The sequence below is a fragment of the Triturus cristatus genome, chromosome 2_2 (assembly GCF_964204655.1).
Source record: "Triturus cristatus chromosome 2_2, aTriCri1.1, whole genome shotgun sequence".
Lineage (NCBI taxonomy): Eukaryota > Metazoa > Chordata > Amphibia > Caudata > Salamandridae > Triturus > Triturus cristatus.
Genome location: NC_140582.1, coordinates 101,691,817 through 101,713,880, shown reverse-complemented (window position 1 = coordinate 101,713,880; position 22,064 = coordinate 101,691,817). Strand labels below are relative to the sequence as shown.

At 41.7% G+C, this 22,064-nt stretch overlaps 1 protein-coding gene across 3 annotated transcripts in view; it reads left to right on the top strand.

The window, feature by feature from the left end:
* Nucleotides 1-2,825: 2,825 nt before the first annotated feature.
* The window catches only part of CLTA (clathrin light chain A), a 94,810-nt gene continuing 75,571 nt past the window's right edge, over nucleotides 2,826-22,064 (top strand). For 2 of the 3 annotated variants that reach the window (XM_085641108.1, XM_085641107.1), the window contains exon 1: nucleotides 2,832-3,128. In XM_085641108.1, the coding sequence (XP_085497234.1) occupies nucleotides 2,945-3,128 (184 nt within the window). In that variant the 5' untranslated portion in view covers nucleotides 2,832-2,944. Of the gene's footprint in view, nucleotides 3,129-22,064 lie in introns of all 3 variants that reach the window. The other variant, XM_085641109.1, reaches the window with a different exon arrangement.

The window sequence follows — 22,064 nt, the reverse complement described above, 5'->3', positions numbered from 1 at the left end:
ACAAGTCCCAGAGTTTATTAAAAATTGAACTAGAGCCTCTCATCATGCATGGGCTCTGCAGGCTCATTTGTGGTATATTATAGTTAAGGCTCCCTTTTTTCCGTTTTTACTGATTTTTACAGATAAATAAAGCCAGAAAACCATTTATTTTCTTGTCTGTATTTATTTTTAAATATGGATAAAAATGGAAATTGGGTTGTTTTTTGAGTGATTCTAAATACTTTCTACCATGACTGCCAGGCCAATAGCTGTGTGGATTGATAGGTAAGGTGGTTAAAAGGGAAATTAAGTGGAGTAAAGGGGTTTAAACAGCAGTAGATATGCTCATGGTTGATAATGAAATTTGCATGGTCACATATAAGGGAATTGATCTATGTTCTGCAGGTCTTCATATCACAGAAACCCCACAGGCAATCAAGCATGAGTGCTTATTTATCTTTTAAATAACTGTGGACATATACCGGTTTAAGCTTCATTTCTTTCACAAAACCTAAAATAATTATGGATAAATACAGATACAATTTGCAAAAAATAAATATGGATAAATACAGACAGAAATGTCAAAAAAATAATTACCATAAAACCAGGAGCCCTAATTATAGTCTACTTAGCTGGTTACTGCACTGGGTTGTCTAACCTGATATTTTGTTTAAAGTTTTTGATCTTGAGCAGGCATGGTTAGAGAGAGAAATGGTGGGCGGATCTACTGGGATGGGCTTTGTTACTATTATCTTAACTCTGAATGTCATTGTGAGATGTAAAGAAGCAGTCATTGTGTTGCTAGTTGGGACCTACAGTGATGTACTAGAACAGAATCCTCAGGTTGGCCAGCGGTATGTGTCATATCTCTTCAGTAATCCAATGCCTTTTCATTTGGAGATGGCTGGTTTATTGGCTACTAATACAATGTGATGGACAAGAACCGTAGCAGGTATGTCGTGTATATGATGATTAACTTATAGTAGGCTACCGACCACTTAGGGCTACGTATTTGTATTAGTGTGGGCTAGAAGGATTATATGTGAATTGACATTACTATATAATGCCTAATCTAACCACGGGTCAGCCTTTCTAAGCTTACCTGGATATAGTGAGTAGTGTGTTGGTTGGGTTGTTCATATTTGTGGGTTGTAAACTGCAGGCTAATCTTGAAGGTTGGAAAACCAAAAGAATGTTGAGTTTAAGGATCTATGGCCCGGCGCCGTCACCACCAAGACCAGCCTCACTGTTCATATTGAAGATGAATCCACCATGAAAGGAGGTATAAATTACATCTTAACTCGAAATCCTTAACTTCCTTTTGCCGATATTTAATCTCAAGATAAATTCAAATCACATTTTCTTTGTAACTTTATACAAACAGCCAGCTACCACGTGTTTCGAGCGAACAAACCCTCTGCTTAAGGGCTTATAATTCATATACATAAAACTTGATTAAGACATTGTTATTTTCTTATTGTAGGAGTTCTACTTCAAATTATATTTTTTTCATTGCCCCTTTCTGGTATCGGCAATGACGGTCTGTTGGCGACTTCTCCTCGGTTACACCATTTGCGTACAAAGCATGCAATATTGACGGCTCATTCAAAATCTCATGCATGATTTCTTGCAATCTTTGCTGGGTCACATGTCTAATGTTGAGTGATGGCACATTATTACTACTTACTATATTATACCCCAGAAAACCCTACCTCTTTTTGGTCACAGAATATTGAAATGTAAGTAGTCCATGCAGTCATTTCGTTTTTCATTGCATTATGGTATGTTAATTTTGATGTGGTCATCATACAATACAAAACTACATTACCAAACAATTAACTGTGGATCTCTGCATGGCGCCATTTTTCTGGTGGCGTTGGTGACACAGGGAGGCAGATAACCGTCACACATAGGCATCCTGCAAACATAATAGCAATGTTGCACCTATGCATACAGAAAACCTGGCAACCATGATAGCATATCCTTGGTAATTTGAACACTAAGCTTTCGCTACTGTCATCATATTCGTTTTCCACACGTATTAATACCAAACATGCCAACATTTTGAACTTGGTAAAAGGAAGATTTTGAAAAAAATCTGGGATTTTTTTTTTCCTATTGACTTACATTGAAGAGGAGGAGATTTAAGGCAGGAGACACCTAAAACAAAGCCATTTGGGGCATTAAAAAATATGAAGTCTCCCACCGAGATCGTGTCTGTAAGCTTATACCATAATAACGATTAATACCACCCCCTATAGACCCGATCCACCTATGTTCATATTTTCCCATTAGAAACATCAACCATGTCGTTCCGACATCAGGATTGGTCAGAGCTGTCTCCCAGGGGTACACACGACGCTTTTTCCTCGAGCTATGTCAATTCCAAATGAATGAACCAAGCAAACGAGAAGAGCGTAGGAGACATTGAAAAGGTACTTGAAGTAGAGTCCGAATGAAGGCGACACGCCGACATCTAGTGAAGCGACCATGTTGGAAAATACATTATTTACAGGAAAATAAAGTTGTTTAATGAAATGTTTTTTAAAAAAAAATGCAGTTTCGTAATGAGACATAGTTCTGTAAGATAAAAACATTCTCATGAATCGTTTGCTCTGTACAAAACATCCGTTTCCACATAACTAATACTATCTCAGTCATACAAACACGTTAGTGTCCTACAATAAAAATAATAATAATAATTTGTTGTATCTTTTAAGAGATATTAAGACACAATTCTGCAGGAACGTTGTGCAGACTTTTCAGGACTCCTTTGAAAGATGGCCGCTTTGTGATCAATCTTCAGTGGCAGCTAGCAACCAAGGCATGTCCATTTTCTATGTTAATGGCTCGGGCCGGATGAGCAGTCTCGTGTTTCCGCTGCTCTCCGTTCGGGGTGACCTGTCTGTGTGGCTCCGCTCCCCACCCGCGCGCCAGAGCCAGCCCTCCTCTCGCCTAGAGCACCATGGCGGAGTTTGACATGTTCGGCTCGGCTCCACTTGAGGTGGGGAACGGGGTCCCCGAAGAGGATCCTGCTGCCGCTTTCCTCGCCCAGCAAGAAAGCGAGATAGCAGGTATCGAGAACGACGAGGGCTTCAGCATCCTGGAGAGCGGTCAGGTGCCTGACTCTCTGTCTGCCAGCGGTGGAGGTATGTCAATCTTCGCACCCTTCCTCCATATCCTAAAACCACTTTGCATTCAATGACTGATCCACCTTCCCTATACTACCTATTTGCCTATATCCACTGACCGAACATCCTGTCTTTTCAAATGACCTCCTGACCCCACTGGCTTCAAACCCTTACAATCCACTGACCTGCTCTCACATCACAGAAGTCAAACACACCTTAGCCTTTGTAAACTTGCCTATTATGCACCCCCTATCTGTCTTTCATGTGGTCACTAGCATATAATGCACTATTTCTTTCTTAGATCCGCATTGTGCCCCGAAACATCCCCTGTGATACCACCAAACTCTACTACTGCTACATCCATTTGATTCAGTCACTCACCAGCTTCCACTTCTATCTGCCACCAGTGACATCCGAAATCCTACGTAATAAAACTTCAGCGATTTTTATTTTTTATTTTTTTTTAACGCCCATCTAGTTAAATATATTATAGGGAAATGTGGAACACGCCAACATTTTAGTGATCTCTTCACTATTTTGGCTTTTATAATAATTGCCTTCCACGCCATCGTCATCCTCCACAGAGCACTATCATTAGTGACTTTACACAGCAACTGGAACTGCATTCACATGAAATTCAATGGCTTCCGTACACAGTCAACACAGAAGTTTCCAGTCCTAGGTTTCCCCCAACATTTATTTGCCTTTTCTTCAATTAGTCTGTTTTTTCAATAAAACACTTTGGGGCATATTATCTAGAGCTGGCGATAATTATTGCTTCGCACGCTTTTTTTATCGCCAGCTATCGCTGGAATATCTCGCCAAGCTAGCGCTGTATTACCAACGCTCAGCGCTATGGCGATTAAATATTCCAGCGATAGCCGGCAAATGGCCAACCATCGCCTAAAATCAGCGATGTCCCTCCCAAAATGGCGATGATCTTGGTGATAAGGCCCTGTGGCCTTAACCCCATAATCCACCTCCCATGTTAGGTATGCCTAACACAGGAATTTAGCAGACGTTAAATTCCTGCGTTAGGCCAGAGGTAGCACGATTATTATCATCGCTACCCCTCCTTGCTAATATCGTGAAGCTGCCTTCGCAATATTTCCCATGTTGTTTCTGTCAGCCATGCCTACTTTGCATCCCATTATCGATGCGTAGTGAGTGGTGACAGAAACAGGAGATAAATGAAGGATACACGCATTAGCGTGTCCTTGTTTATAATGGAATAGAATTATTGCCGCTTTTTGCCCGAAAACGGGCGCTAAAGCGGCGATAAATCTATCGCCAGCCCTAGATAATCTGCCCCCTTATTTGACATTTCTATGGTAGCAACTACAGACAAAGGCAACAAAGTCCGTAGATCTGTTGCAAAACTTGCAATAAAATCTGGTGTAATAAAAACACCGTCCAAATATGTACAACGAAGAGGTTCAAGCTCTTTAGGCTGAATCTTCCTCCAGAACATCGTATTGTTTAATCCACAACACCATGATTCGCTCATACTTTTTTGGGGCAGCCCCTAAACGTAGCCTGATTTGATCTCTAGAAAGAAGCACGGACTGCTATGCATTCCGTTGCCACACGAAAGCCCAGGATTGGAAACAGTGATCGTAATGACATGGGGTGAGTTTTGGATACTACATGTGACGCCCCTCAAGCGCTACTGTTTTTTTTTTAGTTTTTTTTTTCTACTGTTTGCCAACAGTAGACCTGTTACAGCTAAGGGTCTATAGGTGTTTCGTTTGAGAATTGTTTGAAAAACTTTGCACCTTACTGCCCAAAGTGTGGCAGTTATAGGGAAGGAGTGAGGTTTAAATTTTTGGGGAGTTTCATGTGAGGACACTCAGTGCACTACAATACTCATTAGACTAAAGATTGTGTGGCTTTCCGCTTCCAACAGAGGTATTTATAAAGTGTTAACTATCAACGTGCTTACATAAAGACATTACTCGAGTATGATCCACGTAAATACTTCTGCGTTTTAAAATCGTCAAGCAGTGAGAGGAGTTTAGGAATTACCTTGAACGTTCCTATGTGTTTGTAAGTTCAAAGTGTAGACCTATTCAACAACCTGCTGGAGGTGTCTAACCTTGTACACTTTAGTTTCCTCATATAGGAACATTGGATAGAAAGAGGAAAACAAGCTTTTGCATAGCCAATAGGTCTTGCCTTTGGGACCTTTATAAGTAATTGGAAATTGTAACACATTATCCTGGGTGGTACAACATCTACTGTTCTTTAACGTGGAAACTTTGACACTAATAGGCACATTGTTGCACTGCATTGAGAAGTACTTATTTAAAGCTTTATTTTTCTACAACTGGTAGTCTGAGCTCGCATATCTGATAGTGCTTTCATACGTGATTATGAAGAAAGAGACACCAATCAAGCACGCTGTTTTGAGGTGTAATAATCAATCACAAAAGTGTCAACTAAGGCACAACATTGCAAACCAGCAACAGCATCACCAGCAATAAGTGTCAGTCAGTTAAGTTTGATATGTGAGTTAGTAAAGCATACAACCAATCAGTGTCAACTTAAGATTCCTGTAAACATACATCGGTCCTTCCCCACCACACTTGTATCAATGAACGTGGTCCTCTAGTTAGGCTGGACCAATGTAAAAAAAAAAGAGAAGAGCAAGAAAAAGAACAGAGAAGAGACATAAAGAGTAAAAGAAAGAGAAAGAAACAGAGAAAGAGGTAAGCATGAAGAGAAAAAGCAAGAGAAAACGAAAAAGGGAGAGAAATAGATAGGAAGAGGAAAGAGAAGAGATGAAAAGAAAAAAGGAAGAGACTAAGCAAGAGAGCAAGATCAGTGAACAGATAGAGACAATAGTGAGAAAAGGGTGAGAGCGAGACAGTAAGAAAGAATATAGAGAGAAGAGAGTAATAGAGACTTGGAGAAGCAAGAGAGTAGAATGTGAGAGAGCAACAGAGAGAAGTGACAGAAAACGAGGAGCAACCGAGTGACAGCACAAGCGTGTGGGTAGAGAAACCATGAGAGAGATGGGGATGACTACATTTCAGGAAAGGCTAGATGGATAAAGAAATATGCTTCTTGCTGTCCTGTCACACTTATACGCCTGAGCAAGTCCAATATTTAGTGGTGCTGTACATGTTGAAATATTTCTAAAATAGCATAAAATCGATGCATTCAACTTTGAGTGAGAACGCAGTTAAATGAATTTGTATTTGTTTTTCACCTCAGGATATTATACCTAGCCATCGTTATAAATGTTTATAAACTTTAAAATCATGTTACGGGAGCACTTATTTACTAGAGATTGGCATAATGACAGTGTTGTCTTATATTCAATGTACCCCATCCTTTCCCAACTGCTGTATCCTCTAGTTTGCATTTAAGGAAAAGTGTTTGCCTCCTCTGGTAAAGCACCCAAAGCTAAGATCTGACAAGGCCTTCAGTAATCCTGTGTTTAAACCAGCAAACTGCCTTTGGAGCAAAGCTGCTGTTTCTCGAGAACTTTTCCCCCCTAAAATCATGCACAAAAAAAAAAGCCGTATCCCCGTTTGCGTTCAGACGTATAAAGTTGTACCCTGCATAGTGAACATACAACGTGCTCGGGCACATCACTGCCTTCTCCATAGCCAACTATTGGCTTAGAGAGGAGATCTCTTGATTTGTTTAGTAGAGAAATACTAATCACATAACTACGATTCAGACTTCCTTCCGCAGGCAAGCTATGATTGTTCCCTGTCTGCGCCCGAAGGAGCGTGATCTTAAATATTGGCACGACCAAAGACAATTTGGAGTGTGTGCCATTTTATTTTTTTAATTTAATGGTTTTTCTGCCAATTTTCTTTTCTGTATTTGTCTTAAGAACAATAACAAGTGTGCACACGCTCCTTTAGCCACACGAAAGGTAGTTTTTCCAAATCCATCGAAAACACTTGCATTTTTTTATTTTAAAGATTTAGTGCAAACTTTACCTGAGCATTTAAGACTGGTAAGAGTCAGGATACGTGGCTGACTATTAAGAGATGCTTCGGAGGGCCAGGTAATCACACATACAAATCAACACACAGAAGCCAGCACACACACTATAAACATGCAGACTACATAGTCCTGCACAACTCAGACACAGGAAGCTCACCAGAGGTGAGGTACAGAGGGTCAGTGGAACAACCAGACAGATGGACGGCAAACTGATCTATGCTTGTTCTGGCTTGAAGAGAGCTGTCTACGACAAAGCCTGCTTCCCTAGAGCTGTTCTACTCGTCTCTATTGTGAAGGTCTTGGCCCCCACCCCTCTCTTGAACGTTTTGGTTTAGAGTCTCTAGTTGGACCGTCCCTTCCACCAGGCTCGACTCTAACCCCCTTTTAATAGTTACAATTCATGCTTTGAAGTGATCGCATTGACGTGTGGGCAGTACATAAACTCTGTATAAATAAATCGTCACAAGGAACCAAGGCGTTTGTAAAACCATGCAGAAAGCTTGTATGCGCGCATTAAAAACCTATTTGTTTACTTTTCAAAACGCACACATGCTTCACAAAGCATTAAAAAAATATTTTTCTATTAATTAAAAAAAAGTATGTACCCGTTTGGAATGCATTGTGCTTTCCGTTTAAGTATTATGCTGAAGCACAATAAAAATAAGTATTAAAGCCCTGTTTTGAAGTCGGAGTTTGGAGGAAGCGGCTGCATGTCTTTCTTTTAGCAACACAGCCCCCGCTTCATGGCCGCTGCGCTACATGAAGCGCTGCGGCCATGAAGCAAGCGCCGTGCTGTCAGTGTGGCCGCACATGCACCCACAGAAGTGCCCGTTGTAAATCCCCCCCCCAAAAAGTGGGTGGCACAAGTGGAAGCGGACAAGTCCTCCAGGGAGTTAACAATTGTGAACAAGATGGGAAGCACAGCAAGCATTAGCCAGACCCCCTAGGATGTCACGATTTGCAGAAAAATTGGCACTTTTGTAAAAATACAGCAACCCTCCCACTTTTGTAAAAATACAGCAACCCCCCCAGGTGCCAGCAAAATGTTTAAAAAAAAAAAAACCTTTGGTGTTCCCCCTCTCTTTACTGGCTCTATGCTGCAGCTGAGCAAAACCTGTAAAGGACCTCTGGTTTAAAAAATGAATGTTCCACCGAAACGTACGTCGGCCTTTGACGTGTTGGAATCCGACCAGTGAAATACATGATAAAAAGGAAATGAGATATTTATGATATATAAACTCAACAATGAAATGATACAGTATTTTTCAATATAACAAATGATAGGACTTTTTGTCTACATACACTGTTGGTTTCCATTTGTTAGCATATTTGTACTTTTTTTAATCGTATGCAGTATGTCGGAGTGAATGATTGGTATGTTATGGAGTGTGTATGCTGGTTTGTATGAATCTGTTGGGGTAGGGCAGTGATTCAGATTGATTCTGCATTTGATTCTATTTGTGTATACTTATGTTTAACCTTGTTGGATTAATTGCAAGCATTCATGCTGTGATTTGTGAAATTAGCACATAAATGATTTTTCACTTTTTGTAAAACAAAAATTTTTTTAAATAGTTTTTTTAATAACATTTGCCATTTCTAAAGAAAATTTCTTGAGGAAGGAACATGTGCTTCTCTTGGGGGTTTGTATAAGCCAAAGGCTATAGTTAAAAGCAATATAGGTTTTGCAAGAGGTCCTTTACAGGTTTTGATTGTCTTTTTCCCCCCTTCTCTTGGACCTAAAATTAAACCAGGGGGTACCTCTCTACTATATTTGTTTCTATGCTGCTGCCTCCTGTGCGATTAGCCTGCAGCCCGCCTCACGCATTGTGTGCTCCCACAGGCCCTTGAAAGGCTCTCCTGTACCACACCCTCCACTGCTCCCCACTCCCATTGGTGGCTTCAATTAACCCCTATCCCCCATGTCTTTCTCTTTCTTTCTCTCTCTCTCTCTCTTTCTCTCTTATATATCTCCTCAATCCATGCATCTGCCGCTCTGCCCACGACTAGGATCACAGGTTTCCTGATGACAGAAATATGTTTCACATTGTAACCTGTATTCTTTGGCATCAGACATCCTCCAGTTCGAGGCGCTGTGCTGCTGGATATTCTGAGGATACTAACTGACATACGACAGTCACCAGCAGTGACAGAGCACAGGCCTTCAGTATTTTTGTGGCATGCACATTGTTTGCCCACTGCAGAAATGTTGCTTTTTTTGGCCGCACAATTTGCCACCCAAAGCCACACAATCCGGGGGGGGGAGTGAGGGGGGGGGCTGATTAGCCAGTTGAAAGCAAGGGATTTTGAATGGCACTGACAAAAGCAAATCGAAAGCAGGAGGTGGGATGTCAGTTCACAGAGTGAATACTGCATGTCTTGAAGACACCACATTCGTGCTGCCTAGTCTCGACCTAACAAGAGTCCCAACAACAGAAGAACGGATTGGCTCCTAAAGCCTGAAAGTTCTTCAAATGAATGAGTCATGTGAGATAAAGGAAGACATTGGAGTTCAGGATCAGTAGCCTCTTGAATGTGTTCCAGTTCAAGAAAAGAAAACTGGATGTAAACCTTTTATTGCTGATTCTTTTACAGTTCACAGTGTGCTGGGTGAGTTCCCAATGTTTCAGGGCAATTTCTGGCAAGCCTCGGTATTCTTAAACCTGGCTTAAAACAATTCTCTTTGGATAGGTAATGTACGATACCCTTCATAAGAATTCTAGGTCGAAGATAACTTGTTCTTTATACAATATTTGCTGCCACCGTTTTGCCATTTTGTAGCACCGTAAATAATATCACTTCCCGTAATGATACTCAAACATAGTGTTATACTATACTGAATGCGTAGCCTTTCTTGTAGAACAAAGAAACGTTTTGTGTTATCTGAAGCTGTTTTTTGTTTTTGTCAGCGGTAAGTCTTTTAGAATACAGCTGGGGGAGAAGATATGTTGAGCACTAACTTTAGTTTAGAATAATTAAGAGGAGGTCTTTGTGGGCTCGGGTCTGGCTTCTCTGTTTAGTGTACGGTTCTTGTGATGTTTCCACCTGGAAGAACTTTTACATATTGCTTCATTAATAAATCATTGATTTTGGGACTCCGTTACTTGGGGTAATGAGTTCATGCTGGGAACACAGTTTAGTTGAATTATTAAGCTGATAGTCTTCACCATTTCGCGTAAGCAGTCTACTTCCTCCAACTCCAGAGCTCACTCCCACCCCTTTTTTCTGTTTTTTTGCTCACGTTCAGACAGTTGAATTCCATATCACAACACGACCATTCCATCTTCTATGTGGGATATTGGTAGACTGGATTCTTTAAGGCTGCACAGTTTTGCCATTCAGAAGTATTGTCGGCCATTGCTACTTGAAATTCTTTGTGTCCAGAGGTGCGTATGGTCTGTGGAACTCATATGTAAATATATACACTACTACTCCTTTTTATGAATGCCTGCAATTATTGAGGCTAGAAACAAACTGATCTAATGAGAAAATCTGCACAGGTTTTTGGTTCAATTCAAGGGAATCCTCGGTTGATACATTTCTTCCTTGAAACTTTGTTGTGTGAGGATGACCTTCGTTGTGTATATTGTCCTGTACACTCAACAATAGATGAAGTGTATTCTGTGCCTGCTAAAATTATTTTCCTAAGGTACTACATTCCAATAGGTAGGCAGCCACCCCTAAACAAAGTTGCAGCAGTTAAAATGAGCGTTGTTTGTCACTTTTAGTAGTTAGGTGGTCAGTGGTCAAGGTTTCTGTGGTTAACATGAAGGTGCAGAATCCTGCACCTTATTACATCATACAATTAAAAAAATATATTATTTTCACTTTATCCTGGGCACAGTGAAGGCATATTCCTCCACAGGTGCGCAAATTGTCAGTGTTATGTTTTTTGTTTTGCCCACAGAACTAATTGAGTAGTTGGAGGCTCTGATGGCATTTGTGAGCAGTACCTGCACTGCATTTGTGTCTGGCCATTAGTTGAAGGAATGATACAGTAGGACCTTTTTGAGGATAAGGTGAGAGGCTATGATGGAAAGTAGGAGAGAGCAAATCCTCTTACCACCTTCAACAAATCCCAACACTGTCAGTCAGTATGAGGTGAATGGCAAGCAGGGTCTGTTCGGGATGCAGGGATCTTTTCATTACCTTACATGGTTGCTTGGGAGGATACAGTTCTCCCAAGCAGTTCTGGGAAATGCATACAAGGTTTGGATCTTTTTGTGTGACTATAAATGGGTTATAATGCTATCCTGCTAGATCTGTTGGGTATGGTACAATCAGTCGAGATTGTTGGCTCTTGTACAGGAGTTTGACTCCAGTACATTCACTAGAAGCCTTTTGAGCTTTCTCGGAATGGCAGTAGCAGGTTTTCTTTTATTTTGCTAGGTACAAGAAGGCCTAGCAGATTTTAGAGCTGAAGGCGACTGAGTTGGTTCTCTAGTAGGCTAGTCTAGATGGTGTAGACATACTAGTTTGGGTTTTGTCATCATGCTGATTAAAGTTTCTGTGCATAGTTGTTTTAGTTGAAAAATGCTTCTTTGATTACCTGAACGTTCCCACCTAGATGAAGGTCTTTGTTGCCCCCCCTCCCCATGCCCCTCAACACTTAAGGATCTTTAGCGCACCGTGCAAGTCACTGGTTTCCTAAGATTGTGTGTTGAAGAGAATCCAGCCTAGAGCCCAGATTAATATTTTAGGATTGAATCCAGAGTATTCATATGCTCGCTGACATCCTCAGGCTGTCAAGGAAACAACATCTTACCTACTCAGTGTCAACCGACACTTTTGCGTTGCTTTCAGGAGTGGGACAGGCTCTCAAGCTCCATGTAGTTGGCTGAGGTCATGTATGTCGCTGTGTTGACCTCTGTGACTTCTCGGTCTGGTGTGGTGGAAGAGCGTATATTTAGTACCCTGATATATCTTGAGCATGTGAACTTTGTAAACTCTGAAGCCATATCTGTCAGAAATAGTGCCTGTAATTAGCCATGGTCATCTCCTCCCTACTCTGGCGCTGGGGAGATCTTTTCCATCCCCGGCATGTACCCAAGTCTGTGTTGCCACTCCCAAAGGTCTTGTGGTCTTTCTTGCCATAGGGTGGTTATGATGTGTCTCACCGCCCATAGCACCATTTTCATTTGCTAACCTCTTCTAGCGTGCAATGGAAATATTTCACTTTTGGGTAGCCCCTGAATAGTGCAAACTGGGAATCTGGGGTTGGAGGTCTCGAGCATAGTGTGTAATGCGTGCAGGGAACCTGCCCAGTATTTATTTAGCTTTGTGCATTGCCAGAGCGGATGGCGTATAATGCCCATATTTCCACATCCACTCCAACAGGTATGTGTCCTGTGTTGATCCCAGTCTTGCAGGTTTGTTATTCCAACATGTCACAATTTTTGTCTCCTCCCTCAGTGTCACACATCTTAGTCATATGTGTCCTATAGTGTATCTCCTGACAGTCCCCTCTTTAGCTGTATCTCCCATCTCCTCAGCCGGGTTTCTTCAAGCTCGAGATGAATGTGCTAGGTATTTGTATATGTCAGAGAATAGTTGCTTGTCGTCCTCTGTTGAAGTGAGACGTTTTTCTATTGAGGTCAATGCTCCACTAACCTAGGGTCTAATTTTGGCATTTCTTACCCAGTTTCGGTCTTGGTAGTGTCTCCAGAGCCCATACACCTTTTTTTAAAGCATTCTAAGGAGCCTATGCCAGCTTACAATTTATATTTTGACCCTTTTGCACCACTCTCTGCCATCTGTTTGTTCATAACTGGATCTCTTGAGCAATAGGAGAGACCTGCTTCTCTGGGCAGCTGCCACACTTGAATAATTTGGAATTGTTGACATAAAGTAGATCTTCTGCCCCAAGCCCCCAAGTAGTCCTAAAAGGTGAATGGTTTAGATGTCAATGGTAGTAATTAAGAAAAGGGAGCCCTGGATGTGGGCACAATCTGCACTATATTTTTCTATAGTGAAATTGACAGCTTGATACTTCATTTTCAGTCATTTAGAAAATACTTTTTTCACAAACGTTTAGACCCTCTGAGGCCCAATAAGGTGAGCAGGTAGGGTGTCATACACCATAGTATTAGAGGCTGCTGCTAGGTAAAGAGAAAGATGAGCATGCAGACTGCCCTGAAGTTGCTTGAGCCACAATTTAAATCCTTAAAATGATCTTTTTCTGATTAGGTCCGAACCTGACTGGCAAGAATGTATTTGCTCTATGGTGTGCTACGTTATTAATGCTTCCCCCTTTTTTTAAAATAATGAAATGGGTATGAATGCCAGCAGCGGCTTAATAGTTACTTAAGGATGTTGGATTGAGTGGTGCTTTCTTCAGGTGGAGTGTTGGCACACAGCACAAGATGATGGGGCAGTTTGATTCTCCTGTCTTGACTAACTGGTATGGTTAGTACTTAGCTTTTTTGTGTAGTACTTAACTTGAAGGGTGTAGTACTTAACTTGAAGGGATGTTGAACGTTTAGAAGCAGGGCCATATATGCTATCTGGATGAGGCCTATATTATATCCTGTTGTGTTAGACTTGTTGTTCTTGGTTCCTATGGTATGGGTATGAAGATCATCTCCGGTTATAGTGGAAGTGTATATTGATGCACAGTGCTACTTCACAAGTTAGGACAATAATAAATAAATACTGACCCCCTATGACAGTTGCGTCTCCAAAGTGTGGTTACAAACTCACTCAAAATTTTGGGTTTTTTCTGGCAATTGCCAGAAACTGCAGCCCATTATCACCTTGACTACCACATACGATATCCTGTAAATCACAGGGCTTATAATTCTAGGGTCATTTTCACACTTGCTGAAATCTCCACCCATTACAGTTTAGTTTATGCCACTCTCACAGTAAAGTAATGGCCATCTTTACAATGTGTCATGATGACACAATACCTAATACAGCTTTGATTTGAGGCTATACCAGGGAACCAGGGTGTTTTTTACAGAATGCATTTCCCTGATATTCCTTGAGTGGAAGAAAGCTTTTCCCTGACTGGTCGTAACTTAAATACAGTGACTGGGAGAGGTAGATCCTAACTCTTTTTCCCTTTCTCTCCTTTTCCGCTAACCTGGTCACAACCCTAGCCATGTTACTAAATCAACAACACATCTGGTGCTTGCAGTGTGACCAATTTCAGACTAGATGCGTTTCTTGAAGTTGTGCGTTTTAGTTCCTTTCCAAAGTGGAGATGTGATTGCGCTAGTTAGATCTTTGTGAGTATGTTTCTCCAGATCTTTCTTATCTGGCATTAATAAGATCTATTGTGCTCCACTGGCCACCTGAGGTTTTGAGTTTGTTAGCCAGGTATTTTGGCATATTGGATATAGTTGCCTAGATGGCAACTGAACAGATCATTAACGACATGTGGTCTCAGAGTGAGTTTGTGAAGTTCTTGAAGCAGGGGTGAGGTCAAGCTAGAAGTGTTGAGTCTCTTGATATGTCTGGTGTCCCAAGGTGAAATATCTTCACTTGTGCCAGAAGTGTCTGTCTTAAAGGCCATCAAGCAGGTCGTTGCTGCTGTCCAAGTGACAGAGGCTCAAGGCTTCTCCTACAATTATCAAGTCAGTCTCTAAGAAAAACGTAACTGAGGGTCTACCATTGAATGCCTGTGCAGAACTCTTTCCCACCGCCTTGCCTAGTACCCCAGCCCCATCTGTGCACTGTGAAGGAGGGCAAGAAAGCCCCATAGTAAGAACAAACATTTCTATGGCAGACTATCATTCTGATCAGCGGAGGGAGTCATGGTCTGACGATCTGCTCTGCAACAATCTACTCCTGCTTGAGTTTTTGACCCATCACTCCTCAAATCAACATTCTGTGGCCATCGGTTGTCTTTCCTATTTGTTGTACATTTTTAGCAGTCTGAAATTAGAGCTCCCCCTGAGGGAGGCTAGGTGGGCCCTTCCATAGGAATTTCTGTGACCATTTGACACTGCCTCTCACTGATTGTTCTTTGTGAAGTAGGTCTGGTAAGGTGTGCTTACTCTTACACTTGTACACAGACAAGTCCTTTGACGGTTAAAAAACATAATTCTTCTGTAAGTGGGAATCCTAGTTTACTTCTGGGTAATGGAATTTGGGTGTTTAAGTATTTTTTTGGGGCTGACTTTTCAGGCTGATTCTCATCAGCTAGGGCTCATGACTCCCGGAGACCTCCACCTCCTATTCTCATTCCTACTGATTAGCCTTCCCGGGCCCCTCACTTAAGCTTTGGTATCCGTGGGTCAGGAGAAACTAGGACAAAGGGCTAATGTATTATTGCCTACTCAGCACTTTAGGATAAAGTTTTATCAGGCACCTTTGTTCCAAGGACTGTCAAAACACATTACTGTCAGAAAATAGCTGAGCACTGACCAATCTGCTCTCATTGTTAAACATTAAACATCGGTCTCAATGTTTGAATTGTAGTGCTCTCCTTTGTAATCACTGTCAATCTGTCTGGTGCTCCATCTTGACATCAGAGGGTGCTAAATAGGCCTGGACGGTGAACTTCCCTCCGTTCGTTGAGTTTGCAGAGTTTTCTGCACTCCGTGGAGTGCAGAAAACTCCGCCTCGCAATGTGCAGCGGAGTTTTTTTCCCCGCTCGCAAACTGTAAGTTCGCAATCACGAATGGTAAGTGCGGGAGCTGCCGCTCTGGTAGAATTTCTACCCGAGCTGCAGGAATACCAGCACAAACTGCAGTTCACACTGCACTCTGCCTCTCACGGAACTTCGCTGAGGTTTTTTGTAACTTTGCAGAGTTCTGCGTAGCAAAACTCAGCGAACTATGCCCAGGCCTAGTGCTAAGACTTCCTGGTTTGGTTTTATATTCACCATTTTACTACCCTCTATGCCTATGAATAAAAAAAAAAATGGTTGTGGTGGTACCCCTCAATTATTTTTCTTTTTTCTGTTTTGGTATTTCCTACAACCCTCTTGTTGGCAGTGCTTTCAAATTCCTTTAACACTTTATCATTAGATTAGCTAGTGTTACCTGACCTCCCTCTCCTAGGTAACTTATTGTATTCTGTACAAATTTATATAAGCTAATTTCGAGAAGTGGATTTGTTATGACGGAAATGTCCCCTGTACTGTATATTGGCATATATCCCTCCCCTAAGTGACATGACTGCAAGTGAAACTGATAGCTTGACTTTCTGTTTACCCAGGTAACATGCGTATCTAGGGCCTAGGCCTGTCTATGGTACATTGAACTAGAACAACCTGTTCTTTGATCCAGATGTGCTGCCCAAGGATTCCCTCATAATGACATACGACAACTGTGCCCGTCCTGGATTGTTAACATAAAGCAGTGGTGGTAGTGTATTGTTTTTATTGATTTTTAACAGGCCTCCAAAAAAACATACAAATGTTACCTGACCTGCAGGTCTAGTGATTTAAATAATCTACTCGACCTTACTGTAATCTTCTCGGCCCATAAACTGGTCTCAAATCGTATGATCCTGGTCAACTATTTCGCCAAGTCACCTTTTTCTTTATTATATATGAGAGCACCTTCAAATATGTGAGTTCAGCATGTCTGCTGTACAAAAACTCTTTTGGTCGATTTGAGTAGGCTAAACCTTTGTGCCGTGTATAATAAAAATCTAGCACACGTAAGGGTACACATGACCCCTGACTTGCCTCTTAGTTCACTAAAGCATTGTCATCAGGGTGGGGTTTCCATTGAAATTGCCACTGACATGCGGTTTTGCTGATAAAACTATTTAGCATACAAATGATGTGTGGAAATCTGGTTTCAGCGAATATATAGATTTTGCACAATCGCCACGTGTTCTGATTTTTTTTGATCCTATCTTTGTTTCCACCACACTTCTGAATTAAAAATAAAAGTGGTTTCCTAAATGCTGAAATATGTTAAGAAATATGTTTCCTGTTCATTTACAAGCTACTTAAACCTTGTGTGTTAGAAAAATCCCATATACTACAGTCTTTCATTTCACACTGCCTGTACACCAGCACCGTTGTCACAGTTAACTTTGCTTTTCTTTCTTTGTCTGAAGTTACAGGATTATAATAAAATAAGCCACAATGTGTAAGAACACATTAGCTAGTATTTGACCTAATGCACAACAAATGTGACAACATAAAAACAAGAATTAAAAGCATCTTTACTGCTCCTTAACTCTCTGAATGAACAGAACACCTGTTCTTTGTCAGCTCGAGTCTTTCACTAGACCGCACTAGTAGGCCCTAAAAATAGCTTGCCTTGATAAAATCTAACTCGCAGTAGCAAGTGGGCTAGTATATTTTTCAAGGTCCGATTAATATTCCTCACCAGACACTTTTTTTGTTTCTGGGTGGTGGGCAGCCTGCCTGCCTCAATCATGTAAACTACTGTTGAGATTTAAGATGCAGACCGTAGCACTGCATGGATGCGTGTGTGTCTCGTATTGTAGCAAGACTGAGTATGCCGAGAGTCCAACTGCTGAGACCAGTGGGATCCATTAAGAATTGCCCTCGGTTTAGCATAGTACAAGATAGAGGATGGGATACAACTTTTCTAGGCAGTGGAAATTTGTCTCCATTGCAGTGGTTATTGGGTGGAGATCCAGAAACCGAAGTGAGGGCGGATGCAGACATGGGCTGCTCATAAAAGGTTTATGGCAACCTTTTAACAGGGGATAGCTGACTAATTTGTCCCGAGCACTGCCATTTGATGGACTGTGTGCCGGAGAAGTGCTGAATCAGCAGATTTTGTTTAGAGTGAAGACATTGCTATAGAGTTCTTGATTTGTCCCTGATTGCTAGCTCTTGAAGACTGATGATCGCCCACAAGGTGCAGAATCTTCACACTTCATTGTGCCTGCGTTTTGGATGCTCCAGCTTGGACCCAGCATTATCACTGCCGGCTGTGAGAGCCATCGCGTTGCATGAAGGCTGTGTCTGCACTACTACTAAAATGCCAGTTCAGAGGGAACCACCCCTAACCAGTTCCAGGACTTTAAACTGTGAACTCGCATCTCCTAAAGCTGACTGATATTTGCGACCACAACTAGCACCAACCCAAGATGTACTGGATCATCCAGTCTCCCTGCGATGTTCATGTGGCAAACTGTATGAAGAAACTTAAAAACCAGACCAAGTGCATGCTGTCTAGCACCACCACAGCGTATCCGAAGGGACGTGTTGCAGCTGTCTGATGCGCACTGTATCCTGCAATATTTTTATTGCCATCATAGCGGGGAACATGCCCTAAGGTATGGGTGCACTTTGCAGAAGACAAGCACCCAGGGACCAGACCTGCTGTTCTCTTTGATGATGCTGCCTGAGTGAGGAGTTATTCCACGATTCTACCCTGCTCCTGAAGATTCCCCCAGTAGAAGCCAGCAAGTGTGCCATCCAGTGCTGCACCGATCTGATTGTCCTGTGAGCAGCAAAGAAGGGGCCTGGAGTGGGAAGTCTGTATCTTGAACTGTGAAGATTAACCTACTGTTGGCTAAGTAATACTGTTGCCGTGAACTCTTTTTGCTCCTGTTCAAATTAAATGACCTACAAGTTTGCTTAACACAGTGGTCGCTTAGTTAATTAACACCTCTGCTTTTTGTTGCCTGTGGCCTGTTATCCCAGGTAGAACCATAAATATTGGGAGCACCATAGGAGCTGAGATAGGACGTTAAGTGTGTTGGGGCACTTAGCTTGAACCCACAGTTGAGATCATAGAATCTTGTCCTCAACCCCCCTTAGTGTGTGTAATATTTTATTCTTGATGTAACATCAAAGTACTTTTCTTTTTATTAAGACTGGCACTGGACTGCACAGTAAATAATTGTCAGTTGGTAGGCTGCTACGTTCATATTCTTTGCCCTCCCACGCGACCTCTCTGGGAGGCCTATGACTGCTGACCTTAAAAGGCAAGTGCAGCAGAGGGGGGCGGCATAGCCATAGTAGAATGAACACCAGGACGTCGGAGGCACATTCTCACAACCAGCATGTGTCCCAGTGGCATTGTTTGCCCTGTGCCCCCATCCCCTGAACAGACTCACGAGATCACAACTTAATTTCCTTCTGTACATAAATGTGTTCAGTCTTTGCATTATGTCCTTGAATTTCCTAATTTCGTATCTTTTTAAATGTCATATGTAGGTACTGATTTTACATGCCTTAAGTTGACAATTCTGCACTTTGGTTTATTTAAACGGACTATCATCTACCCCTGTTAATTAGTACAGAATGCAACACACACCACCGCTACCACCACTTCAGTTACTTAGTCACTCATTAATCCTCTAGTTCCTAGACTCCGCTAACGTAGCTAAGTTGATATCACCGCACCTGTATGGCCAACACCCCCCCTCAATCTCCGGTTGGCTTTGGACACATGCAGCACTTGTGCACTGACCGGACTCCCGGAGAAGGCATTTGTACCAGGAGGACCGTCATCTGAATGTGTCCCTGGCCTCATGTAGCTCACCTTACAAAACCTGGTCACTGTTGGGGCACCAGAAGGGATTTGAAAGCTGTAAGGGAGAGCGAATCTCTTCCCAGCCTAAAGTCCCTGTGGTATGATGTTGACTATGACAGAATAACCCTCTGTTTTGTCATTTTTGCATTTTGAGCGCTGAGATGTGACTCTCGTGTTACTGGTAATAAAACTCCCAAAGAAAGTTTAATCAAACAAAGTGCCTAAAACAAAAATGTTGCTTCTTGAGATGGGTTGGTGTTGAAAATAGTAATTTTCTTGGTGATACGTATTGGATCTAGCCTTATTTTTTGATAATCTGGGCCTTCTTCAGTGACAATAGTTGGGATTGATCGATGTGTTTAGTCTTGCCTGCCAGCTTGTAACACATGACTTTAACCCGCACGGAGCTGTTAACTGAACTATAACCCCATTCTATTTAAAAGGACCTTGAAGTATGTCTTGTGGACGGTAATTGTGGGATGTGGTGATTAATAGTGAGATGTGTCGACGCAGGAAAATTCTAGTTGCATTTCCAAGAAAATTCCAGTGCTCGCCCACTTCGCCTTGCCTCCCGATTCCAGTTAGCAGGGAGACAGCGGTCGCTTCAGTTTCATCTTTGCAGCATGCTCTTACCACATTACATTCAGTGTCTGTGTGGGCTTGGTGTGTGGGCTGATCGGAGCAGCTTGTTACTTGACAAGTTTTGTTGATTGGAAAATAATGCTCTGTATTTCTCTCGCAGAGAGAATCTGAAAACTAAGAAACCGCGTTTTAAAATCGTACTTCTGTGTATAATCTCGTATTTGCATGTGTATTCATGCACACACTCGATCTTGGGGCATCGAATAATGCCAGATTAATTATGTATATAGTTAAGGGTTTGAAATCCCCATTTCATCCTTCTCCATCATTTGGACGTTGCAAACATTTTGTACTATATTCTTATCAGCAAGCTTTTTTGTGTGTTTAAACTGTTTTTTCACCAGCTTTTTGAAATTCTTGTTGAGCTTGTTTTATGAAAACATTTTGTTCGAGAAGTGTAACAACGTAAAAAATGAGTATTTTTAAAATAGGAATTAAAACCAAAGAGATGGCTAATTTTAATTGCTGGACGGTTGGTTTGGGGTTATGTAAACGAGGCTGATTTGGCTTGTGAAAAGAATAGTGCATATACACATGTGATGTCTTTACTCTCATATCAGGTTTGTGTAGGGTATTAAATCCACAAGCACAAAAGCTCCCACTTAAAGGTGAGTTTATTCCAGCGGCTCGGCAAATGTCCAACAGCACTCCTGCTCCTCATTCTGAATCCTCCACCCTTAACATTCTCTCCCCACCCTTCCAGATCACAAATTGTAAACATTAAGGGGCAGATTTACAAGCCCCTTGCGCCACTTTTGCGTCACTTTTAACATGGGGAAAAGCGACGCAAAAGTGGCGGAAGGGGCTTCTAAATCTGCCCCTAAGTTCTTAAACATAGCATAGAACTTTTCATTATAAAATAATTAACTAAAGCATTGGTAATGGATGAATGAGTTAATATATGAACTGCACAGATGATCATTACTATCCGATAACAAAATAAACATACAATCACTGGTCAACAACTCGATGCATCTATTCAATCAATCAAGCTTTATTCGACAGTTGAGTCATAAAAGCACATTACAATCATAACACAAATAACATATAAATTACCTAAAAAAATTTAAAACTAGAATTAAATTCCTTATACAATCTAAAACTCATGCGAATGTTCACAAAATAAAATAACACGTTATTAAAATTACTGTTACTACAAATTGCCATCGTATCTCAAGGCTTTAGTCCGTATGCCCCAGGCCCACCCTAGGAACTTAGCCACTGCTATACAGATAAGAGGAGCAGTGTCAGTGCTCAAAATGCGAAGGGCTGTGCGGTAGTTTCTGATACCCAATAATTTACAGACTGGTTTTATCCAGGTTTTCCGGGGTAGCGTATACATTGGGCAGAAAAATAACAAGTGTTCTACAGATTCGCGTTCCTCTGTACATCGATAGCACTTGTCACTTTTGTTTTGGGGACCCCACCAGCCAGCGGTGAATTCTGCGACCGGTAGGGTACCCACCTGTAGCTGAAAATACAACTTTCGGTCAGAAGGCCTCTCTATTATATCCCAGTACCTCTCAAGCAGTGAACTAACTTTTAGATCGAGAAAGCGACCTGTTAGTTGAGTGGAGAGTCCTTGCGTAGTTTCTATCATAAAAACCCATTCCCAGTATATAGCTTTCAGCTTATCCTTTGAAGGGAAAATAGCATTTGATGGGTCATTCCATAATTCAATCAAACCAATGCTACCCAAGAGGGACTTAATACTACGCAACCAATGCATGTTATGTGATAAATCGGATTTTAATGTCACTGAAGCCACTCCTGTAGTGTACAAGTTCGTCCGTGCACCAGAGCCGGCGCCAATAAAGTAGTGGACGAAGCTTCACAAGGTGGACTAGTGGTTTTATCCCAAGATCTAACAAAGGGCGCAGCGGTGTGCTAGCAGGGAGGCTTGTAATTTTACGTAAAAATGCATTTT